We start from the raw sequence: 20926 nt of genomic DNA on the forward strand, positions 1-20926 counted from the left end.
AGGCACGACTTTTGAGGATATTTGAGTGGATGATAGTGGTTGGCATTAATGGCTATCAGAGTAGTTGTACTTAAGTTCAAAGGGTAGAATAGGAAAAATACAAATGTAATGTTGTTCATTTTTGGAAAGTGGACAATATTTTGGGACGGATAAAAAAGGAAAGTAAGACAGATAAAATGGGATGGAGGGAGTAACAAATAACAAGGAAAATAAGCTTAAATGCAAGGTGAAATTATAAACTTTTAGACTCTTATCAGCACACCTAAGGTTGGAAGAAGCCTAGCGAGGGAAAGGTTAGGATCCCAAAGCAAGGGGTCCCAAGTCAAATGCAAAGCAAGAGGAAAGGAACCTATTAGTGAGAAACCAAACCCTGCCTCAAGTGAGGCAATAATTGAAAGCACTAATTGAGCCCTAGTCATCATAAGCCCCTAGACTGTTAATCTGCAAGGAAAAACCCAAGTGACTATCCCGGAAGAATATGATTATAGGGTGAATAGGAGGATAAAAGAGTTAGTAATGTGGAAGGAAAAATGTGACCTACCGGTGACCCCGTAGATTAGAATCACACCTTTAACGGTGAGAATCATGGACGAGCCCCTTTTCCACAGACTTCTAAGCACCTAGCATAAGCGGTTCCTAAAAAAGGTTTGTACTACGCGCGGGGTGGAAAGAAGGTTGAGAAATGTGAATTCCCCAAGATGTCGTTCTTTAAAGACGGAATGTGGGAGCGAACGAATCGTGGTTGAGTACAAGAGGACCAAAAACTTACAAGACGCTAGACCAAAGCTTGTTCAAGAGCAAGAGTTTGATCGCAAGTAAACTAAACAATCAAAGAGAGCAAGTGAACACTTAGGAAGACAACAAATGGGAAAGGGGACTTGCATTACTCCTTCCTTGCTTAGGTAGTTAGGTGCTATGTAAATTCCTAGGTAGGAAGTACAACATGTGCTAATAGGGATTCAAGGAAGATGGTATTAATGTCAATGCCGATACTGGTCTCCTTGGCATATCAAGTAGTAGAATTTCACCCGAGTGACAATGCTACTAGCTTGAGACATTTCATCGAATACCTATTGTCCACATCTTCTTTCGTCCTCCGCCTTCTAACAAGAGGTGGGAAATGCAAGCGGATGTAGGCTATAGTATAGTCCCAATTCATTGGCAACTATACAAACCTTAGTCCTCCTACATGGTTGGCCCTAACCACATAAGAGTCCACACAAAGATCCACTTCCAACATGAATCCGTAGCAATTAGCACATAATTGCACATATCTATTTCTTAATTGCAATTATAATCATATAACCACCCATAGCAAGTAAGTCCTAATCCAATTCCCTAAAAAGTTCTAGCCACTCATGATTATAGTAAATCAACAATTACAATTGAGCAATTAATATATGGAACAATGGAATAAGCAAAAATGAAATTGCAAGAATTACACTTGGCTCATTCACAATTGTGATCCACAATCCAAGCTCCATTCAATCAAGAAGAAGTCTCCTAGCTTCAAGGCAATTTGTCAAGTTGATCTTGAAACCTAGAGAGCTTTCTCTCTCTATAATTGATGTACAATTAAGGGCAGTAGCTAGAAGTGAAAACTAAAGACAGAAGTCCATTCCTAACTCCTTTAAACTTCCTTAAATACCATAATCTTCTCCACCTGCACGAACACTTGCACGTTTGTGACACCTCGCGTGTATCTATTCGAGAATTCCTTTGCCTACTTGAATACACGTGGAAGTCTTCGTGCAACTTTCTGCAAAAGCTCCCACGATCCTCTACATGGTCGTGCATCCTTGCGTGCAACTTTCTGCCAATATTTCCACGATCTCTTGCACGATTGTGCAGGGCATTGTACAACTTTCTGCTAATGCTTCCACGACTGCTTGCACGGTCGTGCATGGTTTTGTGCACTTGGCCATTTTAAACTTCTTCCATTTGAGCCCCAAATCTTGTCCAATTGTCTTCAAATTTTCCCCAAAGTCCTACAACCCATCAAATGCACCCGCTATAAGTCTATGTGTTGTATTTATGCCATTTAGAACCAATTAACACAACATCTAAGCACAAAAGACACAAAATAAGCACAAAACAACCCCAAAATGACCTTAAGGAATAATGTGTCTTTGGCACCTATCAATTCCACAAGGACAAGGACCAACGAGAACACATCATGGCATACTAGGTAGCAATGATGTTGGTGGGGCCATGGATGCATTCATGTAAAGAGACATATTTTCAACACTGGTGGTCAACTCAACATTGGTTTAGAAAATCCACCAAGGGGTCGATTAACTCTTTTTATGACTTTGCAGTTACGTTTATGAAGCATTTTATGAAAAGAGAAATGTCAAGAAGCACATTACTTACTTGGCCACATCAAATTCTAGGATATATGATGGTCCATTTTGCAAAAATAATTTATGTGCAAAGAAAATGGTTTTGATTTTCAAACGAAAGATCAACAGGCAGTATACACAAAGTGTTTACCGTTCAAGGTAACGGCTCTGATACCACTTGTTGGTCCTGGTAGGGTTGGGGCACAAGTCTAGAGGGGGATGGGTGAATAGATTTATATAGATTTTAAAAACTTTTACGATTCGTTTAAAGCAACCGAGAGTTAACTTCAACGACTCGTTGAGTATGCACATCAGAAATATTTGTTAATCCTTTAAAATTGTTTGCACCTAGGTTTGATCTTGTAGAGCTTAGGTTTGATTATGAGATGATATGCAAGCGTAAATAATAAAGTAAAGTAGAGAGAGAGAGAGAGAGAGAGAGAGAGAGAGAGAGAGAGAGAGAGAGAGAGAGAGAGAGAGAGAGAGAGAGAGAGAGAGAGAACATGGCATTGATATCGAAAGTGATTTTCTCCACAAGCATAGCAAGTAAGTAGTCACTTCATTTTCTCTCACATATGCTTCTCAATGGTTTTGAAGGGGTCATTTGGGTATTTGGCTTGGGGTTCCACAAATCTTCACACAGGCTCCATGATAGATTTCTCTTTGGTGGAAGGTGTGTTTTGAGTGTAAGAATTGTGGAGAGTAGGCTTGGTTTGGGTTGGAGGTATATGATTGAGAGTTATTTTGGCCCCTTTGTGGGAATTAGTCATCATCTTGTTCAAAATGGTTAGTAGGATGAGATTGAGAATGGTAGGCTTCATGAGAATGGTTCCCTCTATCTCCCCGGTACACATTAAAATAGACTCCTTGATCATGATAACTCTCCTCACAATCATTCGGTCATATCTTGATGTTTGGTATCCACCCGAATAATCATGAGGGATTTATCTTTGTAGTGGTTTGGCCCGATTCCATGAATGCTCAAAATCAAGATCATAAGAAGGCTCTTGGTGGTTCTTTGGGGGTTCATTGTATGTGTATCTTTGTTGAGGTGGTGGTGGAGTGTAATGGTGGTTTTGCTTGTGGGGATTGTAGGAATAGACATATGGTTGGGGTGGTGATGGGGTATGCTTTTGGTTGGGAAAATGGAAAGGTTGGAAATTGAAAGGTTCAAAAGGCTCATCATAGAAATCATAGCATTGAGAGGTCATCCTTCAAAGATCAATCTACAATAACAAGCACAAAGACAAGAGAAAGATTTTGCAACTAAAAGTAGTTGCAAGTTAGCTCAAATGCAATTTCAAGTTCAATGTTCAAGAAGAGAATGAGTAAGGAACACAATGTGCAATGAATTAAAAATAAATATGGAGTCACAAGTCAACACAATGGAATGGTGAAATTAACAACATAATGGATTCACAAGATAGCACAATTGAATACAATGGAATGAGCAAGTGTAAATGCAAGTAAAAAAAAAAAAACCAGACTTCCTATGCAAATGTGCAACTCATGCCAACAACACAACATCCAAGACCGTTGCCATCCCCGACCACGACGCCAGTTTGACAAGATGTAGTAAGTGGTGGATGGAAAGAAGGTTAGGAATGAAGATTCTCGGGAATGTCATTCTCAAAGGATGGACAACTGGAATTGAATATTGTGTGGTCAAACACAAGCACGCATTTGCAATAGAAAGCTATGAGAGTTTATCTTTTCAATGAAGTAGAGTGCAAGGTAAAGTAAATGAAAGCAAGTAACGCAATGAAGTAAACAAAGATGATGTGAGGTGAATTGGATTGCCTACCCCTTGAGTATGTGAAATGAATCAACCTAGGAGTGAAACTATGTGGTGAATGAGTCTATGTGAGATGGCTTCCAATGCCGTTCACCTCTCGGTCTACTAGGTCTATCATAAGTGTAGAAACACCTTTAAGTGACTACGCTCCTTATAAACATTTCATCAAACATGTTGTCTATATCTCATTCCAATCATAGTCTTCTCGGAACTTTAAGAAGGGAATTGCAAAGGGGAAAAGTTTAGGATTAAGCATTAATCTCTTGCAAGCATAATCTTACTCAAACCTTCATGCATGTGGCGCACTTCACACACAAGAATCCATACAAATTCCACTTACAACAAGACATCAACACATATCCACAATTACCTTGATCAATTCATACACAACACAAGGAAATAGGATCCAATTCACATAGAGATTCTAGCCAACCATCATTGATCTAGATAGAGATACAAAAGCAATTGAGCAATCAATGGAGGAAATTAGAAGAATTGAATACAATGAAGTTACCTACTCAATAGCAAATGCAATCAATCATCATTGAAGAAGACAATCCATGATTACAAGAGAAGTTGTCAATTCCTCCTACAATTCTTGAAGATCCTCTTGCTAGGAAATGGAGATAGCTTGGTCTAGAAGATGATCTAACCTAGAGAGAGAAATATCTAATCTACAAAACTCTAATTGGAAAGATGGAATGAAAAGTTGATAATCAATCCCACCAACAAATCACATTTAAAGTGCTGAAATTTGGCTTTAGCGCCCAAGCCACGAGTTCCCATCTTCGTGGCATTTTCTGGTCCCAATCCATGACCTTGCCACGATCGTGGATCGCGACAGAGTCCGAATACGTCTTTCTGGTCTTCATGAAAGTTGTATCCCTTTAAGTTCAATCGTTATATCGTGCACTAGGCCGCACAATGCATTGTGAACCCTAAAAAAATCATTGTTTCGTATGTACAAAATTGTATAGTAGAATACACATAAACTCCTAAAATAATACACATAATCTAACCTAATACATAATACACATAAACCCTTAACGTAATACTGACATCACCTCTTTTGGCTTTACGCTTCGAGTGGTCAAACAATTGGGATGAATCCCGGATTTTTATCGTTCTCTTGGGATGACAAATTGGAATAGCTTCATGGTGTCAATATAGAGAAAGAGGTTTGTGTGTGATTGATGCCATGTCACGCATTTTCATTACGGTTGTAGTAACAAGCAAACAAACAAATTGAATTATCTAAACAATGAAATGAAAGTAGGGTTGTTGACTTGTTAGTTTTGTTCACGATGCACTCAAGATCATTAGCCATAGGTGTCGAATTATGCATATGTTATAATCTAGGGATAGAGCTTGTGTCCTTTCATTCTTCAATTACTAGGACTTGTCTTAGTAGACAATAGAATTTCCCTTTGGGCTCTTAGAGTCTCTATGACCTTTCCTCTAATACCTTGCCTACACAACCTTTCCAACAGTAATTTTGCATATTCTCTTAATTTGGATATTGATTTAGTTTCTAGCAAACTGAATAACGGACTGACTGACTCAGATTCTCGATTGAGCAATCATTCAGATAGAAGGGCAGATAAAGCGTAAAGCGGAAGACTAAGGCAGAAAGTAAATCAACACATATGTTTGTTTACCCAGTTCGATACAGTGTGTATCTACATTTGGGGGACAATCACCGAGGCGTCTAATCCACTAAGCTAACTCATAATCCAATGTACAAAGGTAGAGAAAAAACAATCTCACCCAAGTGCCCCACACAAGGTCAGTACCCAGTCTACAAAGGTTTAGTAGATTGTTGAAGTCGGAGAGCCACGCATGCAGAAGTCTAATGAAATCCCTTCAATTGGAGATCTAACTCTGATGCAATCCGCTTCAATGACGCAGTCCCACGTTGTTCCCACAACTGAGTGATCTTCGCGTCATATCATTTAAGCAACGTTGATACTTCTCAAGTTCTTCTTCATAATCACCAAGAACTTATTGTCTTGAGAAGAGGCATGGCAACCAGAGATGTGTATTTTGTTTAGTATAGAGTGTTGCGGCTTCAATCAATGCAACCCTAACTTCTGAGCGAATAAGGATATATATACTTCTTTGATTTGGACACTCTCCAAATATATCTCTGATTGTAGATGGTAGGACTTTTTGTGAAGAAAGAAATCTTAAGATTCGGTCCATAACTCTCACGTTGATCCGCTGATATTCTTTCCAAAACTGTCATCTCATAACCGCGTTCTAACTTTTAGAAAACTTTCCTTTATCAGATATTCAGTGGCTTGTTCTAGTAGTGCGTCTGTTGATTGTACTGATCAGTCAGTCTTCTTCAAGGACAAACAGACACCAAGCTAAACCCTATCTTAATTTGCCATAATAATATTGCCAATTATAAGGTTTTTCTTATAGAAATAAAACACTAACACCAACCTATTCCTCTCGGATCATTAGGCTAGAAAATGTCAAGGATAGAAGCTTCAAGTGATCTAGCAATCTCTTGCCTAGATCACTTGCTTAGCACAACCTTAGGAGGTGGCCTAGCTCCATAGGATGCATACAATACAATCCACAACAACAAGATTACCAAGCATAGCAACATTCAACACCTAATCTAAGAATTAAGTCACATTGGCACAATGAATCAATACATCACAATCCAAACCCTAGCTAATCTAGTCAATCAAAGCCATAAGAATTGAAATTGCAAACATGAATCTAAGTAAACAATTGAAATGTTAAAGTAAAGAATGTACCAAAGTAGATTACAATGTTGATTCCTTGAATTGGAAGAGTGTCAATCTCTTTCTTCAATTGATCTTCACTAAAGAGTTAGAGAGAAGGTAGAGCTAGGAAATGAAATGTGTTTCTCACTCTAAAATATGAAATTATGATCTAAAACTATCCAAATCGCTCTACTCTAATCTATCCTAGCCACTTAAATAGCTTCCCTCTCATTTTCCCTTTCAATTTCCGCATAAGTGATGTTCCAACGCGCGCCTAACGCATCGGCCAACGTGCGTTGGCCGGTTACTTATTCGCTCCACGCGATCATCCAACACATGTTGGGTCATGCGTTGTCTCTTCTTGGTTTGGATTCGACTTGTCTCCTTGTCTCGCTTTGCTCCGGATTGTGCCACCATGCATCCTTTAGCTCAAACCTTCCAAATATTCACAGAAACACAAAGTGTGGTGATAATTTAAAGCACAATACACAATATAGCTTATGTTAGTGTTTAAATTTTGTAAACCTCAACTTGTAATTGGCAAAACTAGCTAGGTCATGTTGTGTCTATTACAGTCACTGAGCGATGATCTTGCGGAACAGTCACTACGCCAGTCGGGTTTTGGAAATTAGCAGTTGATTTTGCAGCCCTTATGACCAGCAATAATGCAGTTACCATATTGATGGTTTTAGAAACCATTCTTGATGAATTCAGAATTGGCAAAAAGGAAAAATGGCAAGTAATCTTGGTCTACAAGGAAACCCTAGAAGATTACTTGTCATCCAAGTCTCAAAGTATTATATATACTGGTTGTTTACATGGGAAAAAGGTGAGTGAGAAAAAAAAATAGAGAGGAACTTTACAAGAAATATCTTTCAAGATTTGAATGTCAAAAAATCTCTCTCCACGAGTTACAAAGAAAATACTTTGAGTTATCATCTTCTCAAGACACCATTGATGATATGAGTTTAACAAGACTCTTGGGAAGAATTACTACAGAGCTTAAATCAGTGGACCGTATTCCATACAACTGTGGGAACAGTGGTGAGTGGGTCAGCGAGACGGACAGCAACAACACGGATCTCCAAAGGGACTTTGGACGCTGAAGCACGGACGATCTCCGAGCTCGACAATCCTCTATAGCTTTCAAAAGATTTATTATTACTGTGTGGTGTGTAGCACACATTGGGTGAGAAGGTTTTCTCTTACCGTCTGTTTGATTTGCTGTTGAGGTAGTGGATTGGACTCACTGATGGTGGCCAGACGTAGATACTGTTGTATCGAACTGGGTAAACAACATTATGTGTCTTTTACTTCTGTTTGATTAATTTCCGCACCAAGACTTTTCACTGATCTACGACAGTGCTAAGTCAATCACTCAAACAGAATCATACTGAAATATTTTCTAGACACAATATACAACACGAATACAGAAAATTACAGCTTAAATGAGTCAAAATGGTACTCAAAGGATCATAATTGAGCTCAAACTACACCTCTAAATAGACCTTAAAACTAAGTGTCTTTGGCACTTATCAAATACACATAATCTCTTAATATAATACACATAAACTCATACACATAAACTCTTAACACAATACACATGAACTCTTAACATAATACACATAAACTCTTAACATAATACACATAAACTCTTAACATAATACACATAAACACAAAAACATAAAATTGTAACGGGATTGGACGGACGGAACAGTGTCCGTCGCGTCAACTCCCCCAACTTATAGAAACGATGTTGTTTTGGGTTAGGGCACACAATGCATTGTGCGCCTTGGTGCACGATATAATTTTCCCTTTAATTTGTCGTTCCAATGTCACTTGAATCGCCGGAATGCCCTTCTTTAAGTTCAAAACCTTCACAACACTAAAGTGTACATATTTATAGGGCATTACAACACATTAACACATTTCATAGAATTTACATCACAAATCATCCACAAAGGACTCTACATAAGCACAACACAACCCCTAAATGACCCATAAAAGGTAGCAACTTTAGCACTTATCAATAGGATAAAAAGATGAGTGATTTTTTCTGTCTTATTAAATTGCTCATTTGGTTCATAAACATAGTATTTGTAAGTTCTTATATACTTATTGAATTGTAATTGTTTAAATAGATGTTTTAAGCATATGAACAGTTAAAAATGTGATTAGCTCTAGATGCCATAGTGAGTAGTCATATAGTAAATAGAATGAACCATCAATTATTTAGCAATGTTGAGCTTAAGTGCGAAGTTAGTAATAGTTATTGATTCATGTTCCTAGTTTTTTCCCATTTTGGTTGATAAATTGATATTTTGGTTCCTAGTTATTCATTTGTTTAGTTTCTTTGAGTTTTGATTTAATTATATTGCAATAGAGTTGATTTTTACCTTGAGTATTTTATTGCGTCATTAATTTATTCGCATTGTATAAATTTTTCGTGAGATTGACCCCTTACTTTTGCACATTCTACTACTATACAATTTTGCACTTGCCAGGGCATTATAAAATTGTTCATCATGCTTGATTATGTGCCTACTTCCCTGTAATTCGATATTGTGAAATACTTTGTGCATTTGTTTGTTGTCATATTGTGCTAAAACCATTAACACTCATATGTTATTAGTGCATAAAATATTTTTAATTTCTTGAATTTCCAATATAAATTGATGCATCAATCAAACATACATTATTCTTAGGAAGACAGAGCAACTCACAAAGACATTATATTATACATTTACACGCCGCTCTTTTTTCTAAATCCAAACATAAATTGAAATTAAAAAGAAAGCAACAAAGAAAGGATTATATTACATGTCACTCTTTATCATGAATCACAACATAAAGCAAACAACATGGAAAGTGGAATAAAAAAAACTTTTTTTTTTCATTTTTCATATTCACGGGATCGGATTAACCAACGTAGAGGTAATAATCTGCTTCAGCTTGGTTTTGGAATGTGTATACCAATCTCCATCATGGTATAGTAAATCTGCAACTCGTGTAAGGTTGAGAATTCGGGTGAGTATAGGCATAGGGAAAATAGTAGGTTTAAGACATTCTTGATTAATGTCTTTCCAGGTATTGATGACTTGTTCCTGCAACTCTGTCGTGGTTTCTTCTTTTGATTTCCCATATTCTTTCATAAAGATTTGCACAGATGATTCTAAGTGTCCTCTTTGTTGTTCAAACTATATAAATAATGGTACAATTCGGTGTGAGTAATTTTCCAATTATAAATATAATAAGCTAGTAAAGAATATTGATATAATAAATGTCACTATATTCAAGAAATTATCAACTAACCTATTTTTAAATAGTAAAACCAATTGATTAAAAGTACAGTCATGAAATAAAAATTAAACTGGATCATATATATTGTTACCTCATATCCAGCTATGTCATCCATTAATCTGCTAATGATCGCTGAAGCTCGAACAACTAATGGTCCATTAATTATCCAATCAAAGACTTCTTTAGTTAAAAAATCTTCTTGCATGCCTACTAAAGAAGTTGTTGCTAGCATCGTGTAACCCGACGTTACCAATGCAACCTTCATGTACTCTTCAAATGTCGGAGAGCAACTATGACTATACCACTTGGCTTCATCATAATATGCTCCCACTAATTTTGTCATCTTAAAACATATCAAAAATCAAAGTTTTATTATAATGTATAATTAATATATAACGAACCAACTTTTTTAATTAACTGTAAATGATTCAATGCTGCCAAATCAAAAGGGCAAATCTAATTATATAAAAATATCATCATAATTGGGAATTAAATCAAAACATAGTATGTACCTCAATTTTTGCATAATTGACACGATACGATTCACTTTTTTCAGCTAACTCTTTCTCCATTTCAGCATAAGTATCAAGAAGGTAAATGTAAGTAGACCTCATATATTCTGGTAATTGATTTGTAGCACTAGCATCCCATCTGAATAGCAAATGTATATATGCATATGTTTTTTATAAACACTAGTTTTTCAACAATTATCATACAAAAAGAAAAAGAAAATGATTATTGCAATTCGTGAAGAATATAATATAATGATGAAAGAATTTAAATTGGAACCTTTGGACTGCGTCAGTGAAAAGTTTGAGCTCATCAGGAGTTCCATGAACATCGTAAATATCATCAACAATCGAAGTTAGAGAAATAATTTTAAGAATAAATTTCCTTGCGAGCTGATATTTTGGTTCAAAGTACGTTCCCAATGTCCGAAAGTAGCATTCCACCAACCTATCTCTTGCAAAAGACAGTTTATTTGGGACATTTAATTCTTTCCACCACCTACATTATGACAATAACAATTTGAAAATACAAATTCAATTTTACAAAATTATATGAATAATAGTATTTGTTTAAAAAAAAAAAAAACATAATCCTAGTATTTCAATATCCTTAAAATATTGTTATATATAATTATTAGGAAAAGAATCTACCAAGTTAAATGGGAGAGAGATGGAGGGAGTATATGTGTGCTTGCATATTGATATAGCTAAAAAAAAAAAAAAACTTTACCTTGTAAGACTGCCTAGCTCTCTTTGATGTTGTTTCTGCAGCAAGTTAAAGTCCAATTTTGCAAATTTAAGCAATAAAGCATCTTGTGTTCCATGAGGTTCATAAGATGATATGAATTTTTGTGCGTCTAGCCTCGTTAATCTCCTGCGAATTGGTTGCTTTAGTGCTTCACTCACTTGTGATCTAAGAGGATTGCTCAAGTGTGGTAGCATGGATTCTAGGTGAGAAGTGGTAAATGTTAGCGCTTCTTCTAAAATCTGTTCCCCATGCACTCTAAGATGTGATGCTTCGTACAAGCTCAACATTGCTGCTACATTGTTGATTAACGATTCCCTGAACTTTCCATTACAGTCCTTGAACTTTTCAAACACATCTGTTAAAACATTAATGCAGAGTTTACATAAAGATCGATCTCATCATGTCTAAGCAATCGAAAACGCAAACGCAAAGAGATCAGACAACATAAAGATCATTATTAGTATTTAATTTTATTCTATACTCACTAGCTGATACATGATAGCCATCTTGTCTAAGCAGTCGAAAGCGCAAAGAAACAACATAAAGATCATTCTCATCTTCCCCATCATTGAAATCATCATATGCCTTGGATATGTGTTCCAATGAAGCTTCAATCTCATTTTCAAATTGGTAACACACTCCTAAGCGTTGGATCTTGTTAATCAAGTCCAATTTTTGGGAAGAAATGTTTGGGGCTTCCACAAGCATGCTCTTTATCTCTTCTTTCAATTTTTGATGCTCTAGCAAATCTTGTGTATCCATTTCCTGTGTATAGAACAATTTATTTTCTCTACAAAATATTACTGAGATCAATCAAAGGTAAGCTGGAAATAGCTAGATAGACTATTTAGTACCCTTTAGCTCTACTTGTTGAGCATATATATATATCTACATCTACAATTCTAATAAGAGCCAATAATATTATGCTTTTAATTGGAACAAAAAAAAAAAAATGTCTGGTAGTATTGTTTCTTAAAATGAATGGTTCATATTATTTTGATTTTAGTACTTTTTAATGATTTTCCTTATTTACACTCTATTATATTATTTTCTTCCCTTAAATAACCTAAATTCCGTTAGTATAAACTTTAGTAACGGAATATTCCATTAACTGTTTATTATTTTTAACTTAGTCATTAATTTCTATAAGAAATGTCTTAGGTTCAAACCATATCCCAATTAGAGTTGGCATGATTGTTAAACATATACTACGAATATGTTAAAAATATATTTTAAAAAATATATAATATAAAATTTAACATAAACTTTGTTCAAATAATTAGTCCGGCTAAATACATAACATCCAAAGTTAATCATCAAAGATTATAAATCAAGAACTTTAAAAATCATTTGATTTTTATGCATTTGAAAAAAAAAAAAAAAAAAAAACAAATTTAGGTTAATTTTTTTTTTTTTCGTTTAATTAATCTTCTTTTGATTATTTAGATCAGAACAAAACTTAATATTTAAATTATACTTTTGAATTATTGGTATAATTTAGGTCGATATGCATGGTATTAATATTTTTTTTATGTATCTTTATAATGATACAATTGTACATTATTTTACAAATATTATACTATTATTTTTTTTATCAGACAAAATTGTTCTTACATCATTGTCAGGCATGCGCGACCTAACTACAAAGTTGTTGATCATAAATACAATTACACCTGGACTCTAAAACGGTAGGACCATTTTCTAACGATTTGACAATGTTGACATCTCACTGACTCCAATTGAACAAGTTTACACATCAGAATTTTACCAATGCATGAAAACTTCTAAAGAAATTTGTAAGTTAATTTTTACTATATCATTATAACAATATCTATTGTAACTATATATTTTGAATTATTTATTGTCATTCTCTATTGACAGAAATCGTAACAATTATCATTGACAAACTCTCAAAATAATTTGTCTCAACAATGAATGTAATTTTTTCTTTTTAAATCAATAATTTCATTATTGTTGATAAAAAGTATGTTCGCCACTTTATTACTCTTATTAAATTATAATTTATTGACATCCTCTATTGACAGAAATCGTAACAATTGTCATTGACAAACTCTCAAAACAATTTGTCTCAACAATGAATGTAAATTTTAAAAAATCAATGATTTTATTATTTTTGACAAAAAGTATGTTCTCCACTTTATTACTCTTATTAAATTAAATAAAGTAGTAGCTACAATAAAAAATAATACATATGCATTTAATTAATTTAGAATTAGATGTCTATAACGCCTTTATTTAAAAAAAAAAAATTATTCATTATAAAAAATTTAAAAATATATATATAATTTCATTATTTATATTATCTTTATTTTCTACTATTCAAAGATTTATTACCTTCAAATTTATTAATTTATTATATTAACTACATTGTCAATTGTTTTCTTTTTACATTATCTTGTAATTAAATATCAAAGATATAATACAAAATATGTTATATATATTTACTTACAAAGTATTTTATATAAATATAATAAATATTAATATTTTGTTCAATACTTTCACATGATAACCTACACCACACATCTCACAACGCATGAAACATGTAGGGAAAAACTACCACTACCAAATATCAATAGGTGCTTGTAAGATAAAGAGTTAATAGTATAACTAAGATCCCATCATATACACAACAATGCAAATCTAAAGCTTCCTACATCATAATCTCATTGCATGATGAATCTATCTATGCTACCACCAGTAACCCAATTACACATGCCACACTACCAAAAAAAAAAAAAAAAAAGGACATGTACTGAAGATGAAGACAATGACAATGCTACCCAAAAGAGAATTAAGAAGAATTAGAGAAATTTAAACCAAAAGTAGTATTTATTTACACTATCGTTTTTAGACTAGCGTTATTACAAAGTTACAAATATTTATTTTAGTGACAATAAAATCAATCTCTCATATATTATCTTGCATTTATATATACTTTAAATTACCGATTTAAATAAACAAATTCAATATTTATTTATCTATGCATGAACATCTCGGCTATAATATTGCATTGATATACTTTGAAATACTTATTTTAAAATAATCATTGGGCATTATTTCATTCGCGCAAAGCGCGTAAAAGAACTAGTATAATATATAAACATAAATATGCAATCCAACTATTAGCTTAGTATTTTAATTGAGATAGAACATATGCTTTAATTCCGTATCAGAGTCAACCTCGGCCTATCAAAGGCCATGGGATCGATTCTCCTCATTATCAAAATAATAATAATAATAATAATAATAATAATAATAATAATAACATAAATGTACAATCAAACTATCATTTTATGCTTAATTTGACATAAATACGTACTTATGAAATAACCCATGTACGATGAGTATTAGGTCTCTAAAAATAGAACCAATACGAGGAGGAGATTAGTATACCGAGAATGGTAATGACATTTAACTATTATTATATTTATACTTTACAATAAAGATAGTCTATTATACAATTTAAGAGCATATCAACCCAACAAACACTGTTTTCTAATTTTTCATACTAATTAATTTATCAATGCAATTAATCATCCACTAATTACGCAATAGAATATTTTTGCTTCAATATATTACTCGTCCTATTTTATATCTTTGATACAATTAACCAAGTTTAGTATTCGGGGTGGACTTCCAAGTGGAAGGTTGTGATTTCGAGCCTCAGTGGAGGCGTTATTGGCTCTTTGTGTTTCAGTAGGTTGAGAAAGTATATGAACAGATACTACAATGTAATAGAGCTGGTAGCATTCAAAAAAAAAAAAAACCAAGTTTAGTATTCATATACATAACACTAAGTTTAATATTCATATACATAAAGATCAGGTGAGTGCCCCTATATTCACTACTTACAAACTTGACATTTCCTAATGTGACAAGTTTTAATTTGTTACCATATGAAATAAAAAAGAAAAAACAAACCAATTAAAACTTGTCACAATTAAAACTTGTCACATCAGGAGTGACAAGTTGTCAGCAGTACATGTAGAAGCACAAAGCATTTTCCTATACAATATTAATATATTTAAGAACTACATAAAAGTACTATTAAATCCAAAAAGAATTAAATTTTAGCACTAAGCATTTTCCTATACAAAATTAATATATTTAAGAATTACATAAAAATCCTATTAAATCCAAAAAGAGTTGCTCATGAGTTAGCTAGGGTAGCATGTTTTTTGTATGAATGTATTGTATGGTTGAGCACGTCGCTTGCTGTCACATTTGACAGGTTAAGGCTTCATATTAATGAGTAGTTTTTTTTTTTGTTTTTTTTTTTAGAAAAAAATAATAATAAAAAATAAAAAAGAAGAAGAAAAGAATAGAAAAATACTAAAGAAAGTCAGAAAAGAAAAAAGAATTGATTTGACCAATTAATAATAAACATATTTGAAAGGTAAAACGAGAGACGGAAAGAATAATTAAAACTTATCATTTAATTTTTAAGACTAAAAGTGTATGTAGGTTACCATGGGTTGAGAAGAATAAGTAAGGAAGTAATCTCCCCAAATAGTTGGATGAAAATTTGCAGAGCGACGAGTAAGTTGATCCATTGGAGTTTGGTTTGATGGAAGAGCTGATAGGAAGTGGCAATTGGCAGCCATTTCTGGTAAGAGAAGAAGAGAGAGATGGTAATAAACAGATTCTGTTTTACATGCCTGTTTTTGGAGGTTGCTCTCTATTTATAGTACACTTTGGGTGCTACAATAACTGTGTGCTAGAAAAAGCCTAATGAATGTTAAACTGTTCATTCGTAGGAAATGATGTTGACAAATTAGAAATGAAAAATGCGTAAAAAAAACATACGGAGTATTATTTAATTAGGCAGGAAAGATTCCTATGAAGTGGTCACTTTCTTTAGTTAATTCTCTTTTGTATTTAATTGTTACTCCAACATTTTATTGTTTCCAAAAGATTGAATCACCAACTTTAAGGGTTCTCCACGTCTCGGTCCTGGATCGACTCGAATTAAAAAAAAAAAATTAATAAATCGCTCCAGCCAAATCGAATATTAATTGAAAAACGTGTCTATATATCACCATTTGACCAGTAACTTGACCAGCTAATAATATTAAGTTTTTAAATATATAATTAGTATTTTCACATATGCAATGCACAGAATTGATTTGTCATAATATATTAAGAATATTTGAATCGATATACAATTATTTAAATTATAATATCAAATATTATATAGTGCAATTGGAGATATATTTTGAATTGTTTATGTTTTTTGATGTTATCATTTCTTGAATTCGAACAAATAATTGCTCAAATTAATAGCTAATGTGTAGATGTACACATGTAGTGCTATAACTTTAGAGATTTTATATATCATTGTTTAGGATTTTTATAAATTAGGCAAATGTGCTCGTTCTTTAGCAACTTAGTTATAGTAATCAATTGTTATTCCAATTCATTTGTATAGATGATATAGTTTTGTATATAGCAATTTTGTCATTTTGAAAAAAAAAAAACATAATATCATCGATTGTATTTACACATTATTGAAAACCTATTTGTAAATGACATTGGTAGTCGCAACACAATCTTGTCCATCATTGTCTAGAGCTAACACCATCAGGCCATCAGGATGCATGGGTGACTCAGGAGAAAGCCAGTACAATTGTCCATTATTAAATACCGGTTTTTTAACAATAACTCAACGTGATGAGTTAGTGTTTGGCCTTGACTTTTGTTGATAATCATGGCATATGTAAACATCAACGGAAATTGTTTACTCTGGAACTTAAAGGGCAATATCATATTAGAAGGAGTGAGACATTCGGTGGATAAGAACTTTAATTGGTTCCTTCATGTGTCCCTTTATGATCAAAACAGTGTTGAATGGTTGCTAGGGTTTGAGAGCTTCATCTTGGTGTAAGAATGGAAGCAGTATGTTATTCAGTATATGGTGAATCTCGACCTTACAAGCTAGCCAAGCCACAGGCTTTATACAAAGAGAAAAGAGAACAACATATAAGAAAAGCGGTTATAACTAACTCTAGAGTGAAAAGACAAAAAAGCCCTCAAGGCTTATTACAGCAAGAAGAAACAGAGAGAAGAAGAATCACTTGGCTAGCTCATTAGGTGTGCTATGCTTCATCACCCCCCCCCCCCCCCATAAGGTGGAGCACGGAGGTCCTACATGCCCAGCTTAAATTGACAATCATCAAATAGAGGTTTTGACAGCCCCTTAGTAAAACTGTCTGCAAGTTGCTTGTTGCTAGGGAAGGCAAGGAGTCTGATCAGGCCTTCTTGAACTTTATGCCTCACCACATGGCAATCAATATCAATATGCTTAGTACGCTCATGGAAGACATGATTTTCTCCAATAGCAACTGCTGATTTGTTATCACAATACAAAATGGTAGGCTCATCAATGTGAACCTGCAAATCTTTGAGAAGGTAAGTAAGCCACTGGATCTCACAAGTGGTAGTAGCCAAGGCCCTATATTCAGCTTCAGAGGATGATCTAGACACAGTTGCTTGTTTTTTTGTTTTCCAGGAAATTAGAGAGTTCCCTAGAAAGATGCAATATCCAGTGATGGATTTTCTGGATTCAGTACAAGTCCCCCAATCTGAGTCTGAGAATCCTTGCAGTTTAACAAATGAATTTGCAGCATAGAATAAGCCTCTGCCAGGTGATCCTTTTAAGAATCTGAGCACCCTGTGTGCAGCCATGAGATGGATGTCACTTGGTTTATCTACAAACTGGCTTAGTTGTTGTACAACATAGGATATGTCTGGTTTAGTGTTAGTCAGATATAGAAGTTTCCCAACAAGTCTTCTATAATGCTCAGGATTAGCAATTGGCTTCTCATTAATAGTATTCAATCTTTGGTCTGTAGTGAAAGGGGTCTTGGCAGGCTTAGCTTCTAGAAACTCATTCTCCTTCAAAATGTCCAGAGTGTATTTTCTTTGACACAGATTAATGCCTTTAGAACTTCTAGTAGCTTCAATTCCCAGAAAGTATTGAAGTTGGCCAAGATCTTTTATTTTGAAGGAAAGATCCAGGAACTGTTTCAGCTTTGTGATCTGTGTTGAATCTGTACCAGCTATCAAGATATCATCCACATATACTAGCAATGCTGTGAAAGATGTACCTGACCTCTTTGTGAACAAGGAAGGATCAGCAGTAGACTGACAAAAGCCATTAGTCACAAGGGCATGAGTGAGTTTTGCATTCCACTGTCTGCTGGCCTGCTTGAGACCATATAGAGATCTAAGCAACTTGCATACCTGATTAGGTCTATCACTCACAAAGCCTGGTGGAAAGACCATGTAAACTTCTTCCTACAAATCCCCATGCAAGAAAGCATTATTGATGTCAAGCTGCTGGATTTCCCAATTCATAGCCACAGTCACTGCCAAGAAGGTTCTTATGGTTGTCATTCTTACCACAGGAGAGAAGGTTTCAGTGTAATCTACCCCCATTTGTTGAGTATATCCTTTTGCCACCAGTCTAGCTTTATACCTCTCAATAGATCCATCTGCTTTATACTTGATTTTGTAAATCCATCTGCATCCAATAGGCATTTTTCCATCAGGCAAGTCTATTAGTATCCAAGTATTGTTTTGGACAAGGGCTTCAATTTCAGATTTCATGGCCTTCTTCCATTCATCTTTTTTAACAGCTTCATTGTAGGACTGAGGTTCAGATGGAGTTGAGACAGTAGAAACTCTAGACAAAGGGGGATCAAAACTGGTGTATTTGTGAATAGGATATGGAGATGTCCTTTTTTCTGAGCAATCAGTAAACAGGTGTTGACAGTAGTAGTCATGTAATTTGAGAGGTGCACTTTTTGTTCTTGTTGATCTCCTGAGGCATTGACTGTCATTATGGCTTGATGAGCTATGATCATCTAATGTTTCAGCATCACACTGCTGATCAGCTGTAGTATAAGCATTATGATCAACTCCTGTCTCATTGGTCACCTCATTTTCCCAATCAAGAGCAATTGTGATGTCTTCATTGCTTTCATCACTTTGGTTACTGATATGGCCATCTAATTCAGGCCTCAAAAGAGGATACTCACTGTCTATACATGTGGGAACCAGGGGCAGTGAAGGATTGAACATCACATCTTTTGTGGATTCTGGCTTTGCAGAGGCTGCCTCTTTGAAGGGATAAATGTGCTCATGAAATTTAACATCCCTAGACACCAAAACAGAATTATCAGCTATATCATATAGAATGTAACCTTTAGTGTGAGCTGGATATCCCAGAAATATGCATTTTCTTGCCCTTGGTTGAAACTTGGTCCTTTCATGTGGCAGTGTGGCACCAAAACAAAGACAACCAAATGATCTGAGTTGACTGTAATCAACAGGCTTTCCAGTCATTAACTCAAAGGGAGTTTTTCCATCAAGGACTTCAGTTGGGAGTCTATTTATGAGGTATATGGCATGTAACACACAGTGACCCCAAAACTTTGTAGGCAAACCAGATTGGAATCTTAGTGCCCTAGCTACATTCAACACATGTTGGTGTTTCCTTTCTGCTATTCCATTATGTTGGGGAGTGTACACACATGACTTCTGATTGATGATTCCTTTCTCATTAAGAAGAGTAGGCATTATGAATTCAATACCATTATCTGTCCTAATAGCCTTAATACTTCCAGAGAACTGATTTTGGACATAATTACAGAAGTTTTGAAAAATGTTCTTAACTTCTGACTTATTCTTCATTAGGTGCAACCAGGTAAACCTACTGAAATCATCAACTATGTTTAAAAAATAGTGTTCACCCTTTAATGAAGCATCAGCAAATGGACCCCACACATCCATATGCAATAAATCAAAAGATTTCTGAGCTCTGGAACTGCTAACAGGAAAAATTAACCTTTTATGCTTGGCAAAATGACAAATCTCACAAACCATGTCAACAGTTCTAGCAGGAAGAGTAATGTTTATTCCTTTCAAGAAGGGGATCTTATTAACAGGGTAGTGTCCTAGTCTATCATGCCATACATCAATGCTGATGCTATTACACTGTGATCTCACTCCCTTATCAGGCACCTGTTTTCTCAATCTGACAGGGGGTCTAGCAATCAAGTAGAGTCATTCCTCTTCCTTAGCAAAACCATCCACTCTTCCAAGAGGTCCCTAAATATCACAACAATCAGGTCTTATAATGACTCTACATTCTGCCTGTTTGGTTAGTTTACTTGCAGATACTATATTGAAAGCAAAAGTTGGGATGCATAGTACATTCTGCAGTAAGATATTGTTATCCAATTTCACCTTCCCTACATGAGTTACTTCAGCAGTTTTTCCATTAGGAATTTTAACAGAGATTCCAGAGACTTGATAACTGCTTTCAAGATATTCTAATGAACATGTAATGTGATCTGTGGCACCAGAATCTAGTATCCACACATCAAGGGAATTCTGAAAAGCATTGATGTATAGGTTACCTTCATTATGATTCTCAGCAAGCTCTTTAAAATCTGCTGTGAGTCCAT

General features: G+C 34.6%; 2 protein-coding genes across 2 annotated transcripts; both read right to left on the bottom strand.

The window, feature by feature from the left end:
- Nucleotides 1–229: 229 nt before the first annotated feature.
- LOC109184695 ((-)-germacrene D synthase-like) lies at nucleotides 230–16092 on the bottom strand. Its single transcript, XM_019334723.1, has 8 exons — nucleotides 15926–16092; nucleotides 11921–12200; nucleotides 11418–11790; nucleotides 10968–11186; nucleotides 10691–10829; nucleotides 10270–10521; nucleotides 9763–10075; nucleotides 230–239 (listed from the first exon to the last, which is right to left on the bottom strand). The coding sequence occupies exons 1-7, from the start codon at nucleotides 16058–16060 to the stop codon at nucleotides 9785–9787; spliced, it is 1689 nt and encodes a 562-aa protein (XP_019190268.1). The 5' UTR covers nucleotides 16061–16092; the 3' UTR covers nucleotides 230–239; nucleotides 9763–9784.
- Nucleotides 16093–17600: 1508 nt separating this feature from the next.
- Nucleotides 17601–18740, bottom strand: LOC109184744 (uncharacterized mitochondrial protein AtMg00810-like). The gene has a single exon (XM_019334782.1). It carries the CDS (start codon nucleotides 18738–18740, stop codon nucleotides 17601–17603), a length of 1140 nt encoding a protein of 379 aa, XP_019190327.1.
- Nucleotides 18741–20926: the final 2186 nt, after the last annotated feature.

The sequence above is a fragment of the Ipomoea nil genome, unplaced genomic scaffold (assembly GCF_001879475.1).
Source record: "Ipomoea nil cultivar Tokyo-kokei standard unplaced genomic scaffold, Asagao_1.1 scaffold1286, whole genome shotgun sequence".
Lineage (NCBI taxonomy): Eukaryota > Viridiplantae > Streptophyta > Magnoliopsida > Solanales > Convolvulaceae > Ipomoea > Ipomoea nil.